The 26,479-nt window shown below is 37.2% G+C and overlaps 1 protein-coding gene across 1 annotated transcript in view; it reads right to left on the bottom strand.

Annotated features, from left to right (window-relative positions):
* The window catches only part of ATRNL1 (attractin like 1), a 461,414-nt gene that overhangs the window by 216,973 nt on the left and 217,962 nt on the right, over positions 1 to 26,479 (bottom strand). The window contains exons 25-26 of the mRNA XM_008490117.2: positions 17,849 to 17,910; positions 286 to 364 (exon numbers count right to left, since the gene is read on the bottom strand). Of these exons, the coding sequence (XP_008488339.1) occupies positions 286 to 364; positions 17,849 to 17,910 (141 nt within the window). The remainder of the gene's footprint in view (positions 1 to 285; positions 365 to 17,848; positions 17,911 to 26,479) is intronic.

The raw sequence follows: 26,479 nt of genomic DNA, 5'->3' as shown, positions 1-26,479 counted from the left end.
TCCTATCCTCTCCTATTCTATCCTATCCTATATATTTAACTGTAAAGAAAATATAGCTTTCTGCAACTGCGTATTGCAATTTCTTTAATTTTTGGCAGGAGGAAGTAACAAAGTTTTCTTCTTCAGCACATAAAGTCCAAAGGAAAAAAAAATGGAAAAAAAAAAATAAATTAGAGGGGTATTTAAATTGTATATGCAGAGAACAGTGAAAGTGTGATTGCCATCAAAGCTCTCAATTTATTCTGAAGGATAAAGCTCCCACAATAGTGTTAAAGTTTTTTATACCTCTCTCCGTCGAGAAGCCCAACAGGTTTGTTTGATTTTCCAAACGACAGCGGCTACCAGCAGTAAGGATAAGAAACAACTGCAATTACATAAAAAAAAAAAAGAAAAAAAAAAAGTAATTTTAACATAATGGTCTGAAGAAGCTTATGTTTTCAGGGTATCACAGGTAATGAAAATACATTTAAGTGTGGCAAAAACCCCACAGAAATCAAGGCAAACTAAACTATACCAGGATGACAAACAACAGACAACCAAGTTCAAAGTCAGAAGAGAATCCATGCCTCCGGATGATTGTGTCCATAAAATGGAGTTACTGTCTCCATTAGCATCTGATAAGATCCACTACAACCAACCAAATCCCCCCACAGATTCCACAACTATGCATTGCACGTTCCACATTCAGCAGATGAAAAAAGATAATAACTGTAACAAAATACTGATACCCATTTATACCTCTCAGTTTGGGAATTCTGAATAATTTCCTGGGATGCAGCAATGATAACTCTACAGGAGTGATAGTTACTCTAAGAAACCAGGCTTCCTCATGACAATAGGTCTGTTTTAGCAAATTGAGTATTGCTGCAGTGAATTGCCCGGGGAAAACATCCCAAAGAACATTATTACATTACTGTCCCAAAGACACAACAGAAAAGAAAAAAACTTTCATAAATCAAAATTATTAAACTTGTGCAGTTCACAACTGGAGCATACGCCTTCTCTCTTTTTCCAGTATTTTTGTATTTGTAACATTTAGTACACAAAGGATTTTGGCAGAAAGATCATTGAAGTCTTCACTTTTAGTAACTTTCTGAATACTGACAAAAGGCTTCTAAAGTTGACACCTGATGCAAGCAGTCAGAACATCTTGTAATATGTTCAGACAGCTTTTTATAAAACTATCTGGATTTTCGAGTTGTGAAGAATCTGGTGTTCAGTGTTTATAATTAATACAAACCTGTAACTATTGAACTCTGTCAGCCAACCTTAATTTTTTTTTTCCAAAAAGCCTCAAAATGCATTATTTATCTATATATCTACATATATATAACTTTAACTATATCACTATGGGCAATACTGGGGAAGAACTCCTTGAAGTAGTATTCTAGTGGAGTACTGTGAATAGATGCCAGCTGTAAGCATCATCCATGCAGTAACACCATTTCCCTGCATAACTCTGTAAACAGACCTGAAATTATGACCTAGAAGACACATCTCCAGAAATACCAGCATTTAATATTTATTCATAATATGGAGACTATCAGAAACCAGTTTATGCCAACTGTAGCTTAATGTCACTATTAAGATAATGAGATGAAAGCATTCCTTGGTCTGCAAGCAGCAGAATCAGCTGTACCACTGGATATTTAGCAACAAAAAGTATCATTGCTCAGGGTAAGTTCAAAACTCACTCTCCATAACACAAGCTTTCCTTGATGGCTAAAGTAACACAGATTTATACGCCTTTTTATCACTCTACTATGCACTTAAAACTCCTTTCACGATGAGCTTTTAAAATTCTTATTTATCAATTTCTTCTTTGAACACCCTTGAGAAAGATTGCCAGAGCGAGACCAAGTTTGAAAGGAAAAAAGTATCAAATATATAATGCAGTTTGGGCATAGAATGTTCAATTAAAATTAAGAGCTTGATTTTTTCCTTTAGACTTAATTCTGCCTGTTTAGCTCCAAGACAGATGATTGTTCAGAACCTGAAAGGAAAAAATTGTTAAAGGATCTGTTTCTAGATGCAAAGTTTGACTTTCCTTTTTACAGCCAATGTCAACCACCAGCATTTTTTTAGCAGTTTTTTAATGCTCCTTGGGAATTAGGGATTTTTATGGAAAGAAAGATATATTTTCCCTCTCTCCTTGTAGGGCCATTTTAAATGCTGTATTTTATTAGTTCTTGGCACAGACTGTTTAAAAAACAAAGGTATTTGGAACTTTGATTGGTTTTGATCAATGGATCAGAGCAGTTCAGCATACCTAAGAACCATTCTGCCAATAGAAAATTGTTGGAAGAGCCAACAATATGTAATAAAATTATGTGAGAGGGTAAGTGCTAGTTCAAGAACCTGAGGGAATTCAGAAGAGAAATCTCAACCTTATTCTTTAATGAATCTCAGCATTAATCATTTTTCTACATGGGTCTTCAGTGAAAGAAACTAATGCAGTAAGAACATGTTAACTGAAGCACCATTTTATTAACAGAGCATTTCTTATTAGAACAGTTTCTCTTAAGATTTTTTTGTTTATGACAAAATATCTAAGTAACACAAAGAATGTCAGAAAAAAACCCCTGATCATCAGAGAATGTTCATTGTTTTGTTTAATGCATCACCCCAGTTGATGCAGTGATTTCACTTTTTTAAAAATTAGCCTTTTGCTGTTTCCCTTTCTCCTGTCAAGGAGCAAAGACAAGTTGAGTGTGAATTTATATTTTCTGTCTAGGAAAAAGCACAACAAAAAAACCTCCAGTGACCACCAGAATAAATCCACTTTTGCAGCACCATTTAAAGTCTTTTTAAACCAATAGCTGCAAAAGTACTACTTCCCAGAAATGCTTTCCCTACTATATCCTGTATTGTCTAGCTGCTAACTGCAACAGATGCTCAGGGCCAACATCAGAGTAGTGCCATGTTGCTATAAATTAGCATTCTGTGCATGAAGTAAGGGTAAGCCATCTCATTTACTCTTCTCCTCCTTTATAGCCCTTCCAAAAAACATAAAAAAGTTATGGAAATATTGGCAACTCCATTTAGAATGATGAACTCAAACCTCATGGAATTTGAAGAACATGAATGCATTCAAGAGAGCTGAACACAAGAACCTAAGAGAACTTTGAGCTGTGAGACTGCTTCGTTATGACGAGGAATGGAACCTCCTCCCTTAGAGAATTCTGTTCACATTTATTAATTTCTTGAAAAATCTCTTAAGCTAATAGAAGAATAAACTTGAAAGTTCTGGCTGAAAAACTTCATCCAAATTGCTTCTGTGCTCTGTACGTCAATAGAGCTGGGTCATATAATGAATTTCCCTGCCATCACTCAAAATATTTAGTTTATGTACAAAGCCAAAATCAGAAACAAATGTTTCAAAGACACACCCATAAAATAATACAAATCATTGGGAATTACAGTGTTGACAATGTGATAAATTTACTTAACACTTTTTTATGGTCTTTTCTTGGCAAGTAAACATAAAATATTTGATTCTTCTGGGATTTTTCTATAAAAATAATCAAAAGAAAAAAAAGCTAAAATTCATGTAATGAAGAGAAAACAGACATGAAAATAGTTTTTCTCAAACTAACCTTGTTCCAGGCTGTGGTGAGATTACAGCCTTGTTTATTTACAGCAATAAAAATTAAAGCTGACTGCAAAGGATCTCAACAATATTGAATGATTTGGCAATAAAATAAGAGAATGAAATTCAGTGCCAATGAACTGAAGGCAATGTGCAGAAGAAAAAATATCTCTAGCTAGAAATACACAATGATAGGTTCTAAATTAGCAATTACTACTCAAGAAAATGGTCTTGAAGTCATTGTATATGGTTCTTTGAACATATCAACTGAGTGTTTAGTGCCAGTCAAAACAGCAAACACAATCTTAGGAACAATTAGAAAAGGAATAAAGAACAAAGCAAAGTATTGGGATGCCAGCATAAATCTATAGCATGTCTGTATTTTGAAGTACCCACCTCCTCATCTGAAAAACAAAAAGTCAGACTAAAAACACATGAAGGAGTCCAGTTCACTTGGCTAGGGAAATGAAATGGCAGTAGAAATCTTTTTGGCTTTGAAACAGCAGGGACTTGGCTGAAAGGTGTCATGAAAAAACCACTGATCTAGGGAAACAGAACAGAGCAAGTATAGATGGATACTCTCCAATCCCTTGGTATACCTCTTAGCTCCTTCTTGAGACAGAGATAAAAGAGAAGAAAGCCCAATCACAAACTGTGGGGCACAACAGAGATCTGTTCAGTGAAAAATAAATCAATTAAAACTGGCCAGCTGACAGCTAAAAGAGAAATTATCAGAAGGGGACCAATACTGTCAACTGTAACAAGAACAAAGAAATCACACACTGATGGGCTGGTTGCACTTTTTTTTTTTTTAATTTTATTATTATTTAATCAACAATGCCTGCTAAGTTGTATTTAGATGGACAAGGAATCCAGGCCTCATTGGCTGATCAAAATATAGGTATTTCCCTTGGAATAAAGCATATCTCAAAATAATTTAGAGATTAATGTGACTGACCAGCTCAACATGAATTGCTTATATGATACTGAAGTAAAAAGGATTAAACAACTTTAAATACTCAGTTGCACAGGAGGAGGAGGCACTTGAGAGATGACTTTATTGCTCTACAAGGCATTGCCAAAACTGATAGTATCAGACTTGTTCTTGAAATTCTGATATCTGCATTTTTTAAGGGGAACAGGAAGAGAAAAGTGAGAAGAATCACAAAAAAATATTGAGTGTTTGGAAGAAAAGTTGGACTTTGAATGACATCTAATAAACAGATAAATGCCTTTGCAATGCAGATGGCTTATGAAATGTTGACTCAGAGTAGAGAGCGAATGACTTTTTAGCACTTATGGATGTAAATCTTCCCAATAAAACAATTACCATGCTAAGACACACTTGAAACCACAGCAGCCCAAGCATTAGCAGGATATTGTAGTCTCCAGAACACAGAAATGATCTCTGGGAAGGTAATGACACAGCTTTCCACAGCTGCCTCTTCAACCACGTGGAATGAAACAGGGGAGTCACATAAAAGGAATGCTGGAAAACAAGCAGTTGGTCACCAGTGGTGTGTGTTACAGGCTGAATAAAAGTTATTGTCTTTGTATTAAGTAGGAACCCATAAAAAATTAGAGAATGGGTGAACTGAAGAGGAAGGCCTGAATGTAAGCAGGTCGTGTCCAGTGCATCAGACACAAGGCTGGGCTGCAAGAGAACCTCAAGGCCAGGCAGGTGATCTTCCCAGAACCCTAAGTACTGTAAAAAAGGGAAATACTGATTTAATAGCACACTAAACAGGAAAACTGCAAGGAATAATTCCTCCCTGCATCAGTATTTCTGCAATGTCCAAAGTAAAACTGAGAAAACATGTTTTGTGCGTGTGATTTGGAGGCAAAGTGAAAACTAACATTAATCACTAGCACAAAGTGTAAAAGGGATCAGTGGATGGGCTGCTGCTTGCTATCTGCAAATTAAAACAAAACCTGTAAATCAACTTTAAACAACCTCAGATTACAAGGATAAATGCAAGGGAAAATCTGTGAAATGCAGTGGTCAGTGTGGTTCAACTAGAGGAATTTAATGACAGATTTGTGCCTTAAGCTCTATGAATGCAATATAAATACATTATAGCATAGCACTTCCTTTTCTTTTTTTTTAATTACATATTAATGCCTTTAAGTTACATACTGCAACCAGAATACCTGCATTAAAATTAAATAATTTATTTTTGCAGTAATATAAAAGGAACTATTTCATGAATTAAATATAAATATTTTTACAGATGAATATTGTAAAAAGAAAGTAAACAGAAAAAACCCCAAAACATTCCATCCTTTTTCATTTCCTGGCCTCCTATTTAACATACAAGGAGAAAGGAAAATGTCCAAAAAGAAAAAAAACCAACCAAAAGCCCACCACATACAAGATGCATGTAGTGGGGATGTCAGGTCCTCAGCACCATTTTACTCAACAGATGATCTCTTATTTGTTCACACTGCTGATAGGCACTTACAGAAGCACCCAAAAATTAATTTCCTAAAGTTATTTAGGTGTATAGCAGTCTCACTGACAGCACAAGTGTGTATTTTTGTATTGCACCTTCCAATTCTTTTTATGAAAATAGGCACTGGGCCATCAAGGCAACTACTTCTTAACTGAAAAAAAACTATTGCTTAAAACTTGAACCTTGCTGTGCTGAGACAGCAGCTAAATATCCCTCTACATTGACAAACAAATTGCCCCTTCATTTCTTTTTCTTTGCCAAGAGCACAAAAATGTACAAACAACCACCTCAACAGTGACCCTACAGCAGTTTTCATGTTTCTCCTCCATACCACCTGTATGAACAAAAATGAACAAAAAATAATAACATTCAGTAAACAAAATGGATGGGAAATGCTTTCTAAAGTTGAATGCAAAGCGAAAGTCTCATAGCTCAGATAATGTTTTTAAATTAATATTGCAAAAGTTTCCTTAGAAATCACACGTTTGTTTCCTAAGACCTGTTTTTCTGACATTATTTACTAGATTTTCATGGCACATAGAATGCATTTTAATTGATATGTTATAAAGCAAGCAAAATTCAAAAATAAAAATAATTGAACAATTATTTTTCTAAAACAATGATTTCCAATGCAATAATTGTCACAGCAACTGATTTCTCTCATTATACTTGACAAGAACATTCTGTTGATGATTAAGATACCCTAAGCTCAACCATCCTTGCCTGTGTTAACTAATGCATAGATGACAAGCAGCTCTGAAGATTTCAACAGGATAATCTGAAGAATAAAGCACTGTAAACATAGTATCAGGAGTGTGATATGTGTAAGAGCAGTACAATTTTTCTAATGGTTTTAATGATTAATTAAATTGCTCTGAATCACACAGTTTTACAGTGGTTTAAATATCAGCATTTCCATGACTAGCAGATCAGAATGATTTGGGGAATCAAGTGTTATGGTTCCAAATGAAAATTTGTGAAGGTCCAGAAGGAAAGTAGGCTTGGCTTGCAACTGAGTGGGAGATGCACCTTCCAGTCCATGTGGTCAGAGCAAGAAACCTATGGACGACCTTGTGGAGTCGAGACCTATCAGCCCCTTGCACTTCTTCCCTGGCCTGAGAGAGCTCTGGCTGCCAATGCCCATAGGGTACTGACTCCTAAGCCAGCATCATCACTTAGGTGATTCAGGAATGTCCTTTCCTTTTTTCTTGCTGGTCATGACAAATACTTCCAAGTACCAGCAGCTCCACACACTGGGCAGGGCTTTTTTCTCCTTACATCAGCTGAGGTCTATGCCCTATTCTGAGTCAGGGTTTTCCTGCCCCTGCTGTTTTAACCTCCTGAGCTCCATCCAAATTTCCCTGTGTAATTTCTCCATGAAGTAAAGGAACCCAAGGGAAATTTCATTCAGCTCTGAACATTCTAATCTTAAAGCCATAGAAAAGGTCCAAGCCCTCAGCTCCTGCTTTCTGAACTGGAAAGCGAAAGAAATGCCTGAATACGAAATAATTATCTATGATGGTATTTAAAACTTCAAGTATTACCAAAAATCATTTAAATGCAAATTTGTATTTATTTATGTGTCTCTCAAATGGAATTCACACAAGTTAAGCTACACCTTTCAAGTTCATTTGAAACTAATTACATGGATAATTCTACTTATCCAGATGCCAGCGATTAAAATGTTATTTTTGGATGCAATCCTGAAAATTCATATATTCCCATAATTAATTCTTGTGTGAAGTCTCTCATGGAAGTCACATAATTGCCTGTAAAATTCACTTTTCGCGAGTCCACAGCTATCAACATTATAAAAAACTGAATAAAAGTTAAGAAGAAATACATATGGCCTTCTAGTAGCCTGGTCCTCTCAAGCAGAACCCTATGCTTGGTAAAAATAAAAGGCAAAGTATATCAGATTTGGTTTACTGTGCCATGGTTAATTCAGAGTTGCAGACCATAAAATTACTGACCAAGGTTTTAAATTAAGATTTACAGAAACTGCAAGGGGATAATGGAAATCTTAGCTCATGGATTAAAAACTACATCCCCATATGGACAGTCAGTTGACAGCACTTTTCTTTAATACATGAAAAACTTCTTAAAGACAGCAAAAAAAATTTTGTATATGCATTTCCAACAGCAAAGTAATTGCCATGAATAACTCTGCAGGTATAGAAAACACTAATATACAGGTATTCTATGGTAAGAAAAGGCTGGCAGGGTATACAATAGGGATCAAAATGGATCAAAACGTAGAAGAAACTCGACTGTTAAATAGTATAAGCTTTTCTATTTAGAGTATTTAACATGTATTTATATGAAAAAAAAAAAAGAAAAAGAAAAAGAAGAAAAAAAAAAAGGAATAAAAGAGGAGGTTTTTTTAATGACTTCAGAATCTTGCATGCCAATATAGTGTTCCTTGGTGGCAACCTGACACCTATCAAGTATAAATGCACATGCAAGTTATACCCAAGAAAACATAAAACTTTTGCACAGCTTTCCACGTGGTAATAGAGCAGTCCTTTTAACTGAAGAAAACAGACCACATCCAAAGAATTTCCTACTCCTAATGTAGGAAAATACAATTCCTGTTCTCATAACATCTGTCTCGGAACCAAACACAAAATGAATATCTCTGCCTGGAAACTTCAGTCCTTCCAGACACTGGAACAGGCTGCCCAGGGAGATGCTTAAAAGACTTGAAGATGTGGTGCTCAGGGACATGTGTAGTGGAGGACTTGGTAGTTGCAGGTTATTGGTTGGATGTGATGATCTTAAAGGTGTTTTTCCAACCAAAACTTCCATTATTTTATTCTATGATTCTAAAATTCAGAGTATATGAACTGCTTCCTCTACACAAGTACTTCTACTCAGAATACCATACCAAATGGGACAGCACAATATTTGCTTTGTGCCTGTGTAAACAATAATTTAGAAACAGAGGATTAATTGCATAGATGGAGATGCTTTTGCTGTTTTGCATGTAGAGTGTGACTGGCTTTGGAAGTTATAAAGATTTATTGCAATAAGAGATGCTTGTTGCCTCTGGCTGGCCCATTAGCCATGGTAAATGCTTTCCAGGGCATAAGAATTTCTGGTTTGAGATTGGTTTTGGCAGTGAAGATTTGTAGCATTGCAGAGGAGACAAAATAAAGGTCATGGGCACATTGAAGCCAAACCTGTGTGCCACGGAGCTTTCTGACTTGCTTCCACAGGTCTGGTGGATGTTGTGGCACAGAACATTTGGATTGCTTGACTGAGTTAAGGGTATTATATGAAAGGAGAATGAGCTTTAAAAAAAGTGTCCTGCCAAGAGCACACTGTAAGACTCTAAAGGAGCATATTTAAAATTACTACTGATACCATAACCAAAATAATTTTGCTGAGGATGAAGAGCCAAATTAAGTGAAATAATGAACTAAAACCTTAATAACAGTATTAATAAAACCTTTTAATTTAAGCTCTGAATGAATAACCAAAAACAGAGATAAAGCATCAATGGTATCTACCTCCTTTTAAATAAATTATAGCAGCATCAATGAAATAGCAATAAAAAAGAAATTAGTTTATTAGTAAGAACAGCTACTACGTCCAAGTAAAATCATTTACTAATACATATTGAATGCAGAAAACCAACTTAATCCTTTACCTCCTGAGGCATTAACTCCAAATCCCATAATAGTTTAAAATAATCTCTGACAACTCCCCCTGCAAAACCTGGGTTTATTGGTCTTTGCTGGGCAATGAAACATCAAAATACTTCTTGAAGGTAAAGAAAAAATGCTTGAGCAGAGAATTTTTTACTTGCAGGAACATTATTATGAAAAAAAAAAAAACACAACAGATCTTTTATTATAATTATTATTATTATGTACATGTGCTAAAATGTTATAGAGAATGTAGAGTGGAGTTAATTTGCTTAAATAAAATAATTTTTAAAAAGTAACTATGTGTCTTTACTTTGAACATACAAATATTTTGTATTTCCCTACATAATTCATGCATATATATATATATATATACATATGTGTGTGTGTGTGTGTATATATATATATATATATATATATACATAAAGATGACTTTTCTTACTAAATCTCCCACAAGCCATAGCAGGAGCTACTATAGTAATGTATGAATGAAAGATCAATTATGGGAACAGCCTTTATAGACAACTAAAAAGGGAAAATGGATATAGTGAACATCAGGATGCTATCCAGAAGACCAATATTCACATTTCATTCTGCCAATACAATATCAAGCAAAAGTGAACCACTTAGAGGGACTCTGAAATATATTACACAATAAAGCTCTAGATGTGAACTTTAACTCTCTGCATTTCTTCTTTTCACCTCTTTGAAGCAGCAAATAAAGAAGATTTACAAAGGGGCTTAATCTAACATAAACTGAAATTAATCTCCATAGAATAAATAGAACATCACACCCATAAAGTGTGATAATGTTTCTTTTAGTCCCAGAAAAGACTTTCATATTTCATATAATTTTATGGTTTTGCCCTTCATGGGTGAAATACTCTATATTTCTCTCAGCAAGTGATGTTGTATTAAAAAAACAAGATCTAAAAGGAAAAATAAGTTATTTATGTCTTTTAAATTCACAAAGAGATTATGAAATACAGAACCTAATATTTTCTGCAGTAACTTTCAAAAAGAATTAGAAATTAAAAATATTGTTTCTATTTAAAAATGGTTGTGCTTTGACTGCAGCTTTTTTGTAGTGACCTTGCTGATTTATGCTAATTTAAGGTTTATAATTAAGGAAGGAAAAAGAGTAATTTTGAAGGTCACTTAGTGAATTTTGGGAAGGACTGCCAGCCAATGCCACACTTCAGCTCCCTTCCAAACCAAAAGATACATGTCAAGAAAATTTTTTATGCTTTCCCTGATTTTTTTCCTTTCACTGCACTGTTTCTGTAGTACAGATGTTATCTTTTGATTAAAAAAAAAAATGTATTTAGAGAACCACCAAATCATGTCAGCCTTGTTTAGCCAATGAGACTCAAATGCAACCAAGAATTTTAATACATTGCTGATTAACTTTTCCCTTAATGATGTAAAATTCAGTTGAAGATGTCCCAGCTCACAGGAGCAGGGTTGGACTAGATGTGCCTTACGACTGAAACCATATCTTTTCTAAAGAAGCAAATATATTTGAAGTGGTAGGTGCAAAAAAGTCAATATTCCCCTTTATTAACAGCCTTATTAATGTGAAATCTTCCTGAAGATAAAATAAAGATTTTCAAATTTCCAGGACCAAGAATCATCATTATAGTTCTGTACTGTACAAATACAAAACCCTTGACACCACTCAACTTGATATTTAGAATTTTGACTGAAAAGACTCAAGACATGTAAGGAAAGAAATATAATTTTGAAACTGTAGACTGTTTTTCTATCATATCACAAAAATTATTGAAAACAAATAATCATGATACAGAACTTAACTGGGCCATGTATGCAAATTAAATTGCAATTAAAAAATACAAATAGACAATGGAACTACATCTTAATGTGTATCATGTAGATTTGCCACAATTTTGCTTTTTATTGACAAAATGTAGCCCTCCTCGACTGAACCCAACTAAAAATTTAAAAATCCAAAATCTACCACACAAAATGCTTCATTTGGTACCAGGAAATTTTACTGGAATACTTTTATCAGTATTCCATTTTAAAAAATGCATTAGGTGAATGCCTTTGAATTTAGATGTCTCTTCCTAAAATGAATAATTAGATTTAATATTTCAGTACCTGTGAAATCCACAGCATAGCATCAGTGCAGCAGTCTCTTTTCTCTCTCTGATTTATCAGAACAGAACACAAGGACCCTGACTATACCTCTGCTGGCATAAACAGATTGCTCATTTCTTCAATGTCACTCACTTCACAGCATGCCATACCAACTGCATCTGCACAGACAGACTGGCAGAGTGCTTGAGAAAGCTGCTTGTCACTTACTGCAATGGACAATTACATTATTGCTTAAAGCAAACCCCTGATATTATTTTTACTTCCTTTTGGAAATGATTTTTCTTCATCAGCTTTCGCCCCACTTCACTCAATACTTACACCTGGAAACACAGTTCTGAGTTTAACTTTGTAACTGGTACATCCAACCTGCCATAAGAAGAGAGAATTGCTTCTCTTTCAAATTAAAAAGACAAAAACAAAATTTCAAGTCAATTTATCACAGACAAAAACCTGTTCTAGTGCTTTTGTTTAAAGTACAGAGGGCTGGAGTTTCATAAAGAAGGACCAGGACTCTGGCAGACAAGCAGCTGTGAGCACCACCACTGATTCAGTCTAAGAAAACAAATGACTAATTGCATTTAAGAAAATATGATATAAAATGTAGGGAATCAAAACATAAACACAATATGAATTACCTAGGATTTTTCTTAGGGGAAAAAAAAATAAAGTGTGGCTGTAAAAAGATACATCCCAGGAAGAAGAATGCAACAGAACTGTCTCAGTGTAAGTGAGGCTTAAATGCACAGAGTCTTCAAATAAAGCCATACTTTCTTCAGGCATCTTTCAGGTGCCCCCTCTGGAGACCTCTGGGGTGAACACTACTACATAAGTGGCAGCTTTAAACCCAGTGAGATTTTATAAAAGCAGAAGATCTGATAAAATGGGTTTTGGAGTGCTAGGCTACAGCAACACACACAACGAAGAGTGCAATTTAGGATTTTCTTTTTCTTTTTTATTTTTCTTCTATAAAGGATTAAGAGAAAAAACCCCAAAAACAACTGCAAAGAAATCCTGTTACTGTCACCCAAAACTTCACCCTACAACTCCCCTCTGCACTTAACAAGCTCCAGAACTTATTTCTAGTTATTATGAACTCTGCAGAAATTTGGGATTAAGCACTGCACCAGGCACAACAAAGTGCTCTCACTGTACTCAATATATACAGAAAATGAGAAACATAAAAATATTAAATGCATGTACTTGAAGGAAGGAAAAGCCTGTCTGCTGTATATCAAGCAAATCAATAGGCCACCTTCACATATCAAGCTGAAAAACTACTTTGTACTTTGAAGAGCAGCACATGTTGAAATCACTATGGCACTCACATGCACATCCAGATGACTTAAAAGGACACAGAGAGAAGAATAACTAGAATGCAATAATGGAAAAAAGTTCTGTTCACCAAGGGATTAAATGACTCAGCTGTTGTTTTGAAGAGCAGCTGATCCAGTCATACTGGGGAGTCTCTTTTGCCTGCAGGCCACTAGTAAGTAGCTGCATTCTCAAGAAGTAAGAATGTATAACTAACTCCACAGTGAGGACAAAGTTTCTGGGTGATTCAGAGAGCGGAAGACATAAAATTACATCCCACAATTCAAAACAAACATTTAAAAAATGAAAACCCCACTCAGACTGTCCATTGCAGGGCACACAAGCTTGTCCCAGTGGAAGTCTAACAACTACTGCCTCTAAGTGATGTGAAAACTGTTTAATGCATCACTAAGTAAAAATCAATTTTATTCTACCCTCAAATGTAAAATCCATTTTGCTAAGATAACTTGATTTTCATGTTACCAGAAAATATTCTAATTTAGATTTAAGACTTCTGCTTTTTCTGAGAACCCAGACATGCTGGATGTGATCTGATCCTGACTTACTCTGTTTTATCTTTCTTATGGAGATCAATATTCAATCTCATAAAGATAAGCATGTCAAAAATACAGCATTAATTTATCACCCTTTAATTTACCAAAAACAGAGCACAAAGCCAGGAAGACACACTAAAGGATGTGGGTAAAGAGAAGGAATTCACCTGTTGCAAATTTACAACCAGAGGGGCAGTACTGAAGCTTTGGAGAGCTCTGGTACCACCTGCTGGGATGCAGCCATCCCCTCCCCCTGTGTGACTCTTCTGAGATTTTGGCACATGCAGGACTACACATGGCAGTGATAAATCTGTTTTTCCAGTAACTGCTGAATTTCCTATTTCCTATGCTAGCCCTCATCCTAACCTAGATGCCTGTCCCTTCCTCCTGCAACAAGCACTGGATAAATTTTGAATATTGTTTTCATAGTTGGCAGCTCCACCCCAAGAGCTGAACCAGAGGCAACAGAAGGAATCGTTCTGAGAGCTGAAGAAGACGCCTGCTCAGAGAAAGTGCCTGGTTAGTTAGTAGCTGGTATAATGTACTTGAAAGAGGCTTTTAAAAAAAAGTTGGATACCATTACTCATCACAAAAATACCAACAGCTGACCTTTGTCACCTGTAGCAATTTCAACTTTGCCTGGTGTTTGATTATGAGACAAACAACATTTTTTTACCACAAATCCTCCTGTAGATTCTTGATAAAAAAAGTTTCAGAGAAATGCTTGAGTACTCTTACAAATCCTTAACCATATATTTATTCAAAAACAAGTTTAGAAATTAAGAGTTTCTTGGTTTTCAATTATGGATTTACTCAAGCATCATATAATACAAACTAACAAACACTGAATTTCATCGGTTTTAATGTGTGATACAATATGATCTAATGAAAAAGTAAATAATGTTTTCAGCAATTATAGATACTGCACATGCAATTATGAAATGCTTAAAAGGCCCTGGCCACCTACTCAGTTAAAAGAATATATCCATGTAACACTGAAAACCACTGAAAACTTCTGTATCATTCAAAGTTAAAAAAAAAGAAAAAAAATCTAAACCAAATCAGGCTTTTGCTGACTGTGCATTTTACTGGCCAGGGTAATGCAGGAATAGATTTTCTGTAACTGTGGGTACTGAATTTCTTTAGTATAAGAAGAAGGATCGTTCACATTTCCTGCCTGGGAAAATTTTTAACAAAATCTGTACTGCTTCAAGGTAGGTGGAAAAAAAAAGTCACACTTCTCAACCACACACACTTCTCAGTTTGTGTGATGGCTGAAAGTCTCCAAGGCATGAGCTAGAAAGTACTGACTAAAGCAATACAGTTTCTATACAACTGCTAGGAATCTGCTACCCTTCTTACACACCTGATCAAATTTCTTCTCTTAAAGAAAAGGTCACTGAAGAAGTAGATACAATGAAACCTTACAGCATAAAAAGAATAAAATTAAATAGGCTGCTGGGTGTTTTGCTTTGCTTTATTTTTCACTATGAAAATCATGGTTGGGAGAACTACACTTTCTGTAATATTCTGCTTACATTTTCAAAGGAACTTTTATTTCTATAACTTTTCTGTTCTAGGATGTACAACAGTACCTTGGTAGATCAAGTATTAATAGCAGTTCTAATCATGGGTTTTGCATTTTTTATGCATAGCTTTAAATACATTTTTTACAGAACAGTATTTTTAAATAGTTAATCTTGATACATCAGAAAAATTCTAAAAATGCTTGCTTCATGTTAATGATTCAAGTAGTAAAAGGTGCATCACATCTCTTACTCTGGACTACTAATCCCATAAAGGAGCAGCCTAAAAATATAATTTCAAATGGTTGTTAAAAAGAAGTGTTAATGTCAAATAAACATATTTTCTGGTTTGGGTAGGCAGCCCAGGTGAACAGGGTTATACCATGTGCTCATAATACCAGAGGAGAGAAATACAAATGCACATTTATCAAAGCAGGTTGAAACATGTTTTTTTATCAAGAATCTTTAAATTGCCTTTCAACACTATTTTCTCTGTCAACAATCCAAGCAAGCATGACCTGGGTTACTACTGTTACCAACATAATTTGTCCCTGTTTAATATACCATATCCCCACTGATTAAAAAAAAAACATAACATGAAACAAAAAGCAAAGAAACGACCCTTATTAAAATAATTTAATTAAAGTGCAAACTATAGAAGACAAATTTTCAAATGAAGGGTTGAACACTATCAACCACTTTTGAGACAATGTACTGACACTGTGTCTGGATAAAATTCACTCTGTCCACTAGTGGGAAAAAACAATAAATTAAATTAGTTACTGCTACATTTTCCTACTAAAAATCATCTGCAGCTTGTATCTATGGAAACAACATCCAATTTAATAACTACTCCAAGTTTTACAGCGCATCAACTGGAAACTTTTTATTCTGAATTTCTCAGCCTAGTATTCTGTAAAGGACACACTAAATCTTTTTCCTACATTTCTTTACAACAGAGAGTGACTACTAGCCCACTGGCAAACATCCTGACAGTTTCTTCTTAAGATCATTTACACAGAGTGGCCATTTTCTAGCTATGGTGTCAGTGAGGATGCTCTGCTTGCAGAAGTTATGAGTCAGGAAAGTTGCTGTGACATTATGTGGGATTGTTCAGGTTCTGTGATAAGAAAGTAAATGGAATTCTAACATCTACAAAAAACCCCTTGCCTCTATGCATAAGACTGAAAAAGTCCACACAGAAGATACTGGGTCATGTGTTCGACAGAGCCAGGTAGCCAAGCAATAGGCCTGGGCAGATCTTCCTAACAGAATTCATCAACCTAGGGTTTGGTTTGGGCTGGGTGAGGTCTCCTTCAACCAGGATCATGTTGAGTTTGCATTTACCCAGCACAAACCAGAGTAGAGAGGCCATCACACTCAGAGTGCTAATGCAACATTTCTGTACAGATGGCTTCCCCATCAAAGAACCTAGAGTTTCCCTTTCTTAAGCCAGCATGAGGGCACAGAGCAGAAACCAAATCCTCACTCTGCTATTTGTCACAGGGTCCCTCTGTTCTGTGATGCTTGGATAGACTTAGCTTTCTTCTATAGGAGTTTGCCTTAAGGTTTGTATCTGCATTATTATTTAGATCTTGCTGGCTTGCCTCCAAAAATCAAAATACGAAAAGAAAAAAAAAGAAAAAAAACCACCAAAACTATGCAAATATCAGACCACTACTAGAGTAACCCCCAAGCAACCAGCATTTTATTGCTTGGTGGAGAAAGGAGAAATGAGACACTTGGCGTCAACTCCTAAACCTCTCTCCATTAACTAGGACATTGGGTGAAAAAGACTTGAGGGGCCACTCATTTCTGCCCCCTTCCAGGTGACAGGAATGAAAAGAGTTTGACCAGTTCACAGCTTTTAAGAGTCTGATTTTTCAGATATGGATCCTCAGAGCACCATGACTGAAGTGGACTTAAAAGCTGTGTAGTAAAGGTGTGAAGCAAACACAGAGGAAATACAGAGTCTGATAAACACAGTTGCCTGTCACTGTTCATATTTTGCACACCCTTCATGGTTATTATCTTCACAACAAGATTTCAAAGCACCATAACCAATCCATGTATATTCAGGTTTGTGCCATTTTCCCAAGCAGCTGAACTTTTAAGAAGTCTTGCAGTGGAGTTTTCTTCAGACTCTGGAGCAGTCAGTTCCATTTGCAGGGGAAGCCAATTCCTGCACTGTTGCCACAACTCAATCTCATGCATCACCCACTGTCTCTCACAGCATTAGTAATGATTTGGGATGATTAATTAAAAATATCACTAAGAAGCCATTGACATTAACCATTACTACTATTTTTTTTCTTTAAAGGAGTTTACAAAGATTTCACAGGCATGAAGTACTTGGGTGAATTCAGTATAGCTGGTTCCTCTTAACCACTGTAACATTCAGTACATATCTACTTAATCTTTATGAAATAAGTGTGAAGACTGTACCACTGAATATATGAAGGATGCCAGAAGCTGCCTGTAGTTACAAGACAGCAGCCTGGATCCTCCACTGGTGCAAATTGGTGAACAGAGTTTTAAAGGTTTCCTTGCAGGCATTTCTTAAGATTAAGGAGCTGGGGAAGGTATTGGCTTGATGGAAATGAATCCCCACAATTTCAGTCAGAAGACAGAAAAAGCAATTTACCTGAAGAAGGTGACAAAGAACTGCACCAGATCCATGATAGTGTTGTGCTGTGAGAAGGCAATCTGCAAATAAAACACAAGTAAATTACAACATTTTCAGAGTCAACAGCTCTTTTTAGGCTGGGGCTTTATGGATTCACAGATGATTAGTTTCAAGTGTAATTTCAGTCAAGTGTGCACACACCTGTATTTAGCATAACATGAAATGAGCAGCTAACTCCCATGTCCTTGCCTATCTCAAAATGGAATTTATTCTTTCTATTGAAGGAAAGCTGATAGAAATATCCGTGTGAAACTTGCCTGATGTAAACAATGAAAACCACATGCAAAATATTAATAAATCATATTGATAGAAATGGTCTTTTTATAGTCAATTGTTTTAACAATCAGCATTTTATTATTCCATTTTATTCACAACATTGAAACTAGTTTGTAGAATTGAGAAAAAATCATCTTGTGCTTAAAATCAATGCATTGAAAATATCTCAGCTGCATAATATTAACATCGATGCATATGTTATTTTTTTTTATCTCAGCTAAATCCACTGAATAACAAAAACTGTTTCAAAGCAAATTATTTTAAAGACAAAGTAATAAATATTCTTTTAGGCCACGTTTTTACAGCAGCATTAGAATATGGATATAGTTAAACTTTTTACTGTAATTTTTCATGAAGATTTAATAATTGTCTCTAAGACAACATATACACACAGCTGCACATTCACACTTGCATGCAATAAAGCCTATATTCCTATAGTTCCTTTTCGCTATTGGTAAGGACTATATTTAATATTTAAGTTATATCTGCTGATATCCTTAAGCTCCTGCCTTCTGCAGTGTTTCCTAGTGTATAATCATCAATCTGAAGATGCACAGAATCCGCCACTTTGAATTGCACAAATTGTTTTAACTATATTCCCAGCCTGTTTCAATAATTGTTTTTAGAGATCTTTGTGCATTTCAAATCTGATCTTGAAGAGCAATTATACTAAATTACTGATTCCCTTTAACAGTTGATTTGTAAACTCTTGAAATTATAACTCATGTTACTCAAGAACTTAAGTTTTTTATTAAGAGAAAAAAAATAAGGTAGTGTTTTGCATTACAATGGCCTTAATGGGGCTTTTTTAGCTAAACACAACTGTAGGTCAGATTGTTTAAAGTCCAAGGAAGGAGCAGCATCTAAAATGCATCATTGCAGGAACCAGCACAGGGGCACCATCATGAAAACACATCTCTTAAGAGAGAGAAACGTACATGAAAAAAAAGCTGATGGATGATAGATGAGGTGATTGCTCCAACAAGCATTACTGCTATGTCTACATTTTTTCCATGTCACATTCAAGCCTTTGAAAAATATATCTGTTTTTGGTTTGGTTTTGTTTTCTTTTTTTTAATCAACAACAATACAAATAAAAAACCCTAAGAAAGCACTTAAGAACTTGACATCAAGTGACCTAATTGGAAGAAAAGTCATTGCAGCTGCTGACACATCTTTTATAGCAAGCTAAGGATTCCAAAGTCAGACACCCAGCAGAATATCATAGAATAATAGAATCATAGAATTGGTTGGGTTGGAAGGGACCTCAGAGATCATCGAGTCCAACCCTTGAACCACCGTTGCGGTTGCTAGACCATGGCACTGAGTGCCACATCCAGTCTCTTTAAATATCTCCAGGGACGGAGAATCCACTACTTCCCTGGGCAGCCCATTCCAGTGTTTGATCACCCTCTCAGTAAAGAAATTCTTTCTAATATCCAACATAAACCTCCCCTGGTACAACTTGAGACCCTGCCCTCTTGTCTTGTTCAGAGTTGCCTAGGAAAAGAGACCAACCCCCCCCTGGCTCCAACCTCCTTTCAGGGAGTTGTAGAGAGTGATGAGGTCTCCCCTGAGCCTCCTCTTCTCCAGCCGGAACACCCCCAGCTCCCTCAGCCCCTCCTCACAGGACTTGTGCTGGAGTCCCTTCACAGCTTCATGCTCTTCTCTGGACCTGCTCCAGGACCTCAATCTCCTTCCTGAACTGAGGGGCCCAGAACTGGACACAGCACTCAAGGTGTGGCCTCACCAGGGCTGAGTACAGGGGAAGAATCCTGATCCAGGCCAGGATGCCATTGGCCTTCTTGGCTACCTGGGCACACTGCTGGCTCATGTTCAGCTTCCTGGCAATCCAGACTCCCAGGTCCCTTTCTGCCACTCTGTGCCCAGCCTGGAGCTCCCCATGGGGTTGTTGTGGCCAAAGTGCAGGACCCGGCACCTGGCCATGTTAAACCTCATCCCATTGGAATCAGCCCAACTCTCCAGTCTGTCTGGGTCCCTCTGCAGAGCCCTCCTGCCTTCCAGTTGATCGACGCTCCCCCCCAGCTTAGTGTCATCTGCGAATTTGCTGATGATGGACTCAATCCCCTCATCTAAATCATCAATGAAGATATTGAACAGAACTGCGCCCAGCACTGATCCCTGGGGGACACCACTGGTGAGCGGCTGCCATTTGGATGCAGCCCTGTTCAGCACCACTCTCTGGTGGCCTCCAGGAGAATGCTGTGGGAGACGGTGTCAAAGGCCTTGCTGAAGTCCAGGTAGACTCCATCCACAGCCTTCCCCTTATCTCCCAGGCAGTCACCTGATATTAAAAGGAGATCAGGTTGGTCAGACAGGACCTGCCCTTCCTAACCCTGTGCTGGCTGGGTCTGATCTCCTGTCCCTCCTGTAGGTGCTGTGTGATTGCCCCCAGGATGATCTGCTCCATAACCCTGCCAGGCACTGAGGTCAGGCTGACAGGCCTGGAGTTTCTTGGGTTCTCCTTCTGGCCCTTTTTGTGGATTGCTGTGACATTGACCAACTTCCGATCATCAGGGACCTCCCCAGTGAGCCAGGACTGTTGGTAAATGGTGGAGAGTGGCTTGGTGGGCTCTTCCCCAGCTCCCTCATCACCCTCGGGTGGATCCCATCTGGTTCCATAGACTTGTGGGGATCCAAGTGGCTCAGCAGGTCACTGACTGTTCCCTCCAGGATTACAGGGGAGCTGCTCAGCTTCCTATTTCTCTCTACAAGCCCCTGAACTGAGGGGCCCAGAACTGGACACAGTACTCAAGGTGTGGCCTCACCAGGGCTGAGTATCGGGGCAGAATCACTTCCTTGGACCTGATGGCCATGCTGTTCCTGATCCAGGCCAGGATGCCATTGGCCTTCTTGGCCACCTGGGCACACTGCTGGCTCATGTTCAGCTTCCTGTCAATCCAGACTTCCAGGTCCCTTTCTGCCACTCTGTGCCCAGCCTGGAGCTCCCCATGAGGTTGTTGTGGCCAAAGTGCAGGACACGGCACTTGGCCGTGTTAAACCTCATCCCATTGGAATCAGCCTAACTCTCCAGTCTGTCCAGGTCCCTCTGCAGAGCCCAAATATGTGACAGGACACAGCATAAGAAGATGGGTCACATTCAACATTTCATCATATAGGATTTCTTCATTTTTGATGTTTTGGCTGTATCCGTGATGTAGGAAATAAACTTTACACTGAATATTGATGGGTGGCACAGGTCTGCTGAAATGGGAACAGCTTTTGAACATGGGGATTTTTTCATCATTCAGAAGCTAAGGTCTGCAGTAACAGATTTTTTTTCCCCCCCCTCTGCTGTAGATACTTCAAATGCTCACCTGAGCTATTGCATGGAGAATAACAGTCCTGCAGAACAACATCAAGATCTGTTCCACAAGAATAATGCAATATTGGAAGTCTAACTTAGGAACATCTTTCATATGAAATAGTGAGTCTGCCCTGACTGTTTTGTTTTATTTTGCAAAATATAGGTGGTCTCTGCAATTCTAACAAAACCATCTAGCAAAAAAGAAAAAGAAAGGCACAGCAGGAGTGCACTAAATCAAAATTCCACATTTGCAGTGAATGAACCTAATCCAAGAAATGGCTCATATATTCAAATAATGTGCACAGACCCTAAGTTTAGCCTATGCTCCATTTCATGACATTGTCCACTCTCATAAGTTTCTGTCTGCTCAGGCTCTCAGACAATGAACAAATACTGTAATTAAAATGCTTTCATTTCCCACTGTCAATAACTTATGAATGAACAACAAAGGAGAAACTAAAGTGAGGACATGGTAAAACTTTGGTAGATGGTCTATTATTAGACCTGGAAAGAAAATACAATAAGGTCAGACATAACCCAAAATAAACTGCCTGGACTGTGCTAACTGTGCATACTTAAAACCTTCGAAATTATTACTTCCTTCAGTATCATTAAAACTGTAATTGAATTTCTCCTTGGATAAAACTATTGCACACTCCCACACTGGTACTATATATGTTCTGAAGCAAAAGACAGGGACATGAAGATTAACTCATGCTCTTACCTGTCCTCTCATACACTTTCTTGAGGAATAATTTTTAACTGAGACAACTTTAGGCAACCAATTTAAAAGAGCTGAGAAAAATATTGGTGCAAATGGGCATTTTCATCAGTAAAATAGGAAAGATCAAATACTGCAATGACTTGGAAACAGGATGTTGGAAAATTCAGATACATAATACAATTCTATATTTTAATTTTTTTTTATGGAACATTGCAAAAAAAGGACAAACTTACAAGCAATAAATCCAAATTATTTCTGTCTAAATCAGAGAATCATTAAACACTTTCACAAGCAAAAGTGCCAAACATATATTCTATATATTGGCATTCCCAGAATTTGAAAAAGATATTTTAAACAAAGTTTCTTTACATTTTGCCATGTGGAACATGTCCAACCTAGCCAAATGTGTGAATCTAGTCTATAGTCAGCTAGTTTATAATAATCAGCAGAGATATGAAGGCATTTCATAGGTGAGTGACTCTGAAACAGATGTGGGACTCATATAACATGGAATAAATTACCCTATGGAGCTGCCATTTTTCTCTACTAACATCACAGGGAGTGTATGAACTATAGATCTAACGTCAAACTTAGAATATAAATAATGTTAGTTGAGAGAAATTTCTCCCATAGCTTCTAAGTACTGATTGGGTATTTATGCAAAATAATATAATGCTAAAATAAGAATATTTCTTCTCGCTGAGATTGAATGATCAGAGAAGCAATACTGAGCAGCTACATGCCTGCTGGCTGAATCCTACAGCTTTCTGCTGTGTTGATGCCAGTAAAGAATTTATTCTAATGTCCTCAAGCAGTCCTCCCAGATGATGGTGATAGGAAACTTCCATACCGATAACATAAATAGAAAATGAAAGGTAACTTGGAGAAAATCAATCTTGGAATCACAGCCTTCACATCAAGGTTTGATAAGCAGCTTCCACAGATTCTCTGTGTCAGGATGGCATAGACTAGATTATCCAAATACCCACCCTTTTCTCTCTCTCAAATAATGCAGTAATTATAGGATATTATTTCCACTATTCAGAGTCATGAGGGGTTGAAATACAATCTAGGTTTGTATTCCCATGAGAGGAATGACATCCTTTGGGAAGGCTTTTACAGCTTAATCTTTTCCTACCTTGCACTTTGCCTTTTAAGTTCAATAGGCAGACAGTATTATTTGACTTCTTTATTTATTTTTTCTGTTTGTGTACACACACAAACAAATGATACCACTGTAAGAAACCATTAGTTAACGACCTCTAAGATGTGGAGAAAATCTAACTTACAGTTTAGTTCAATATGCAAATTATCTTCATAATGATAAATATAGATATTAGTAAGAAATTGAATGAGTATTAAAGTCAGTGAGAGAATCAAAACAAAAAGGCAAACTTCTGTGATACCCTTCCTGAACTGGGAAAACAAAAATTAGAGTCTTATTCCACGTATAGCTTCACTAGAGCTGAGTAGAAGGGGTAATTTTCTCTATATGAACTAAAAAGAGGACATAGTGTTGGCCAATGTTTAGGTAGACTTTAGATCATTTCACCCTGGTTAGGGCTCTACACTTTCAAACTTTCAGAGCTTTCTCTTGGCCCAGCCCTCACATTTTCTAAGGCTGTCCTGAGTCAAAGCTCTACTGTTTGCTAAATCAAACCCTCTCCCTCTAAACATCAAGTCACCTTGGACTTCTGATAGACAAACCACATTTAACATTAGAGAATTTTCAAAGTAATATAGATTCTTGACCCTTTTCAGATCCTTGAAATCTCTCGGGTTTTGTTTGGGTTGTTTTGCTTTTGATTTTTTTCTGTAGAAGTTGGTAATGATAGCAGCTGCACTGAAGATAAAGCAATGACAACCCCACGCTCTGTTTCAACCCTCTTAAAAAACATTCCATGGTCCTCTGACCTACAGTGCTATCCTTACAATTCACGTTCAAATAAGTGTCTGTTTGAGCCCCATTCTGATACACTCCTATTCAAAAAGCAATCTCCATTCTGACAGTGCAATTTAGATTTTTTTTCCTGTCAAATCTAAATTAGCTCAAGCACAGGCTGGTGATATTGGATCTACAGGGTGAGAGAAACTACCTGGGAGCTGCACAGTTATACTTTCATTCTCATCTTGTTCAGCATGATCAATGAGGTTGCAAACCATCAGGAATCCTCCCACATAATAGAAAATCCTATTCAAACAACTGGCAGCTACTATGGCTCTAGAATACTATGAGTCAAAAACATAAATTATGTTTATTCAAAAACTAAACATGGAAAAACTCCAACTTTATACATTGTTTATGATACTACACAAATCAGTTGCCCACACAGATTAATTTCACTCCTCCAAGTGCTGCATATGTCTGATGAAAAAAGGGTTCAGTGAAAGTATTACATTAAAAAACCAGTAACGACTCCCATTTAACACAGCAAAACTAAAGTGTCACCTCTTCTCAAAAGAGAGACTAAAAGATACCTGCTCAGATGCAGAAGCCCCATATGATGTTTTCATCAATGTCAAAATGGAATTAGTGGTGAAAGTTTCAATCTGCTGGTGCTGGCACACTGCTGTCATGTTGCTCTGTCGAAGTGTGGTTAAGTTGATGAAGCAATCTGGACTTCTTCCAGGGTTCTTATATCCAGGGGAATGCCTAGCTGCTACCAGTATACAGTGATTTTAAAAGTCACATTTCTGCAATTATTGGCACCATGGGATGACTATTTGAAATATAGATTTTTTGGAATTCACACTGATTTATAAAACGAAAATTTCTTGGATAACGAAGTCAGAATAACAGAGTTAATACTACTGCATCAGGGTGTATTTAACTTTATAAAGTTGTCTGATGAATCTGAGAACATCTCACCGAGGTGAAAGGGGCATTTCATAGTAGCTCTCATAAAGCACATGGCTCAGAACTCTCCCACATAGGAAAGTTAAACCAAAAAAAACTCAAACAAACAAACAAGAACCCCCAAAACCCTCTGAAATAAAAAAGTACAATGTTCCAGTACAAACCAGCCAGTACTGCTCTCTAGTGAGCCTCTAACAGAGGGCTGCAGGCACAGCAGAAGAGCCACAAAGCTGCATCTTCTGAAGCTGGCAAAAAGTTTCTCTCAGGGCTTCTAAAACCTATACCTGTAACACCCATAGGATCACAGAACGTTTAGGTTGGAAGAGACCTCCAAGATCATCCAGTCCAACCTGTGACCAACACCATAAGCTAACTACTAAACCCTGTCTTTAAGGACCAGGTCCAAATGTCTTTTAAATGCCTCCAGGGATGGTAACTCCACCCCTGTCCTGGGCCATTCCAGAGCCTGTGAACCCTCTCAGTGAAAAAATGTTTCCTACCCCCCCACTTGACATTCCAGCCTGAAACCACCACTGCCCCTTGACTCGGGGAGAATCCTGCAACATCGCGCACAGCTACTACTGCCCTGCCATCCAGCACTTGTGGAGACAGAATAGTACAAGGAGAAGGAGCTGTTGTGCTCTGAGTTTGCACAGTCCCCTGAAGCTGGCACTGAAGTGAACTGTGTACATTTTTTGCATGGAAATGGTCACAGACTGGGCAGAAGCAACCTATGAGAAGTGAATCCGAATGAAAGGGGAAGCACAATTCTGTGAAACACAAAATGCCTCCTGAAATGGCACACTTAATTTGTCTGTTAAAATGCATCTCTGCTATAAATATGATTATTTTAATTCCCTCACTTGCTCCTTACAGCCTACATGTGAAAATGTACAGTTTGAGGATAAGGCTGTAAGGATCTTTGCTAAATCTGCAGACCCCTCTCTTCTGATCTAAGCAAGAGGCACTGGATGCTTTGGAAGGATACACAAGTGCCAAAATGTTATATTTATTTCAACTTGCACACAGTTAATAACCCTGCATTTGGCTCTATTAAAATGTGTACTGTTCAAATAAGTTCAATTTACAAAGCTATCCAGACCACTTAGCATACTTAACCTTTTATTATTTATCAATATGCAATTTGTTTACTGTTCTGAACTGTTAATTGAAATAAAATTCAAAAGTAATCAGATCGAATTAGAAAACAAGAGAAGCTTCTCAGGAGCAGGGAGCTCCCCTAAGAGTGGTCACAGAGAAACTGATTCTGGCTTCTAAACTTTAATGAGTGGATTTCAGTTTTAGAGTGGAGGAAGTAGACTGGAGTTCAGAGGCACCATTAATCAGTACAGAAATCTAAGCAGTCCTATTGTACCACACCAAACGTGCTCAGAAAGTATCTCA

The sequence above is a fragment of the Calypte anna genome, chromosome 6, assembly GCF_003957555.1.
Source record: "Calypte anna isolate BGI_N300 chromosome 6, bCalAnn1_v1.p, whole genome shotgun sequence".
In the NCBI taxonomy this organism is placed as follows: domain Eukaryota; kingdom Metazoa; phylum Chordata; class Aves; order Apodiformes; family Trochilidae; genus Calypte; species Calypte anna.
The sequence above is the reverse complement of the archived record's forward strand: the minus strand, read 5'-3'. Positions and strand labels throughout refer to the sequence as shown.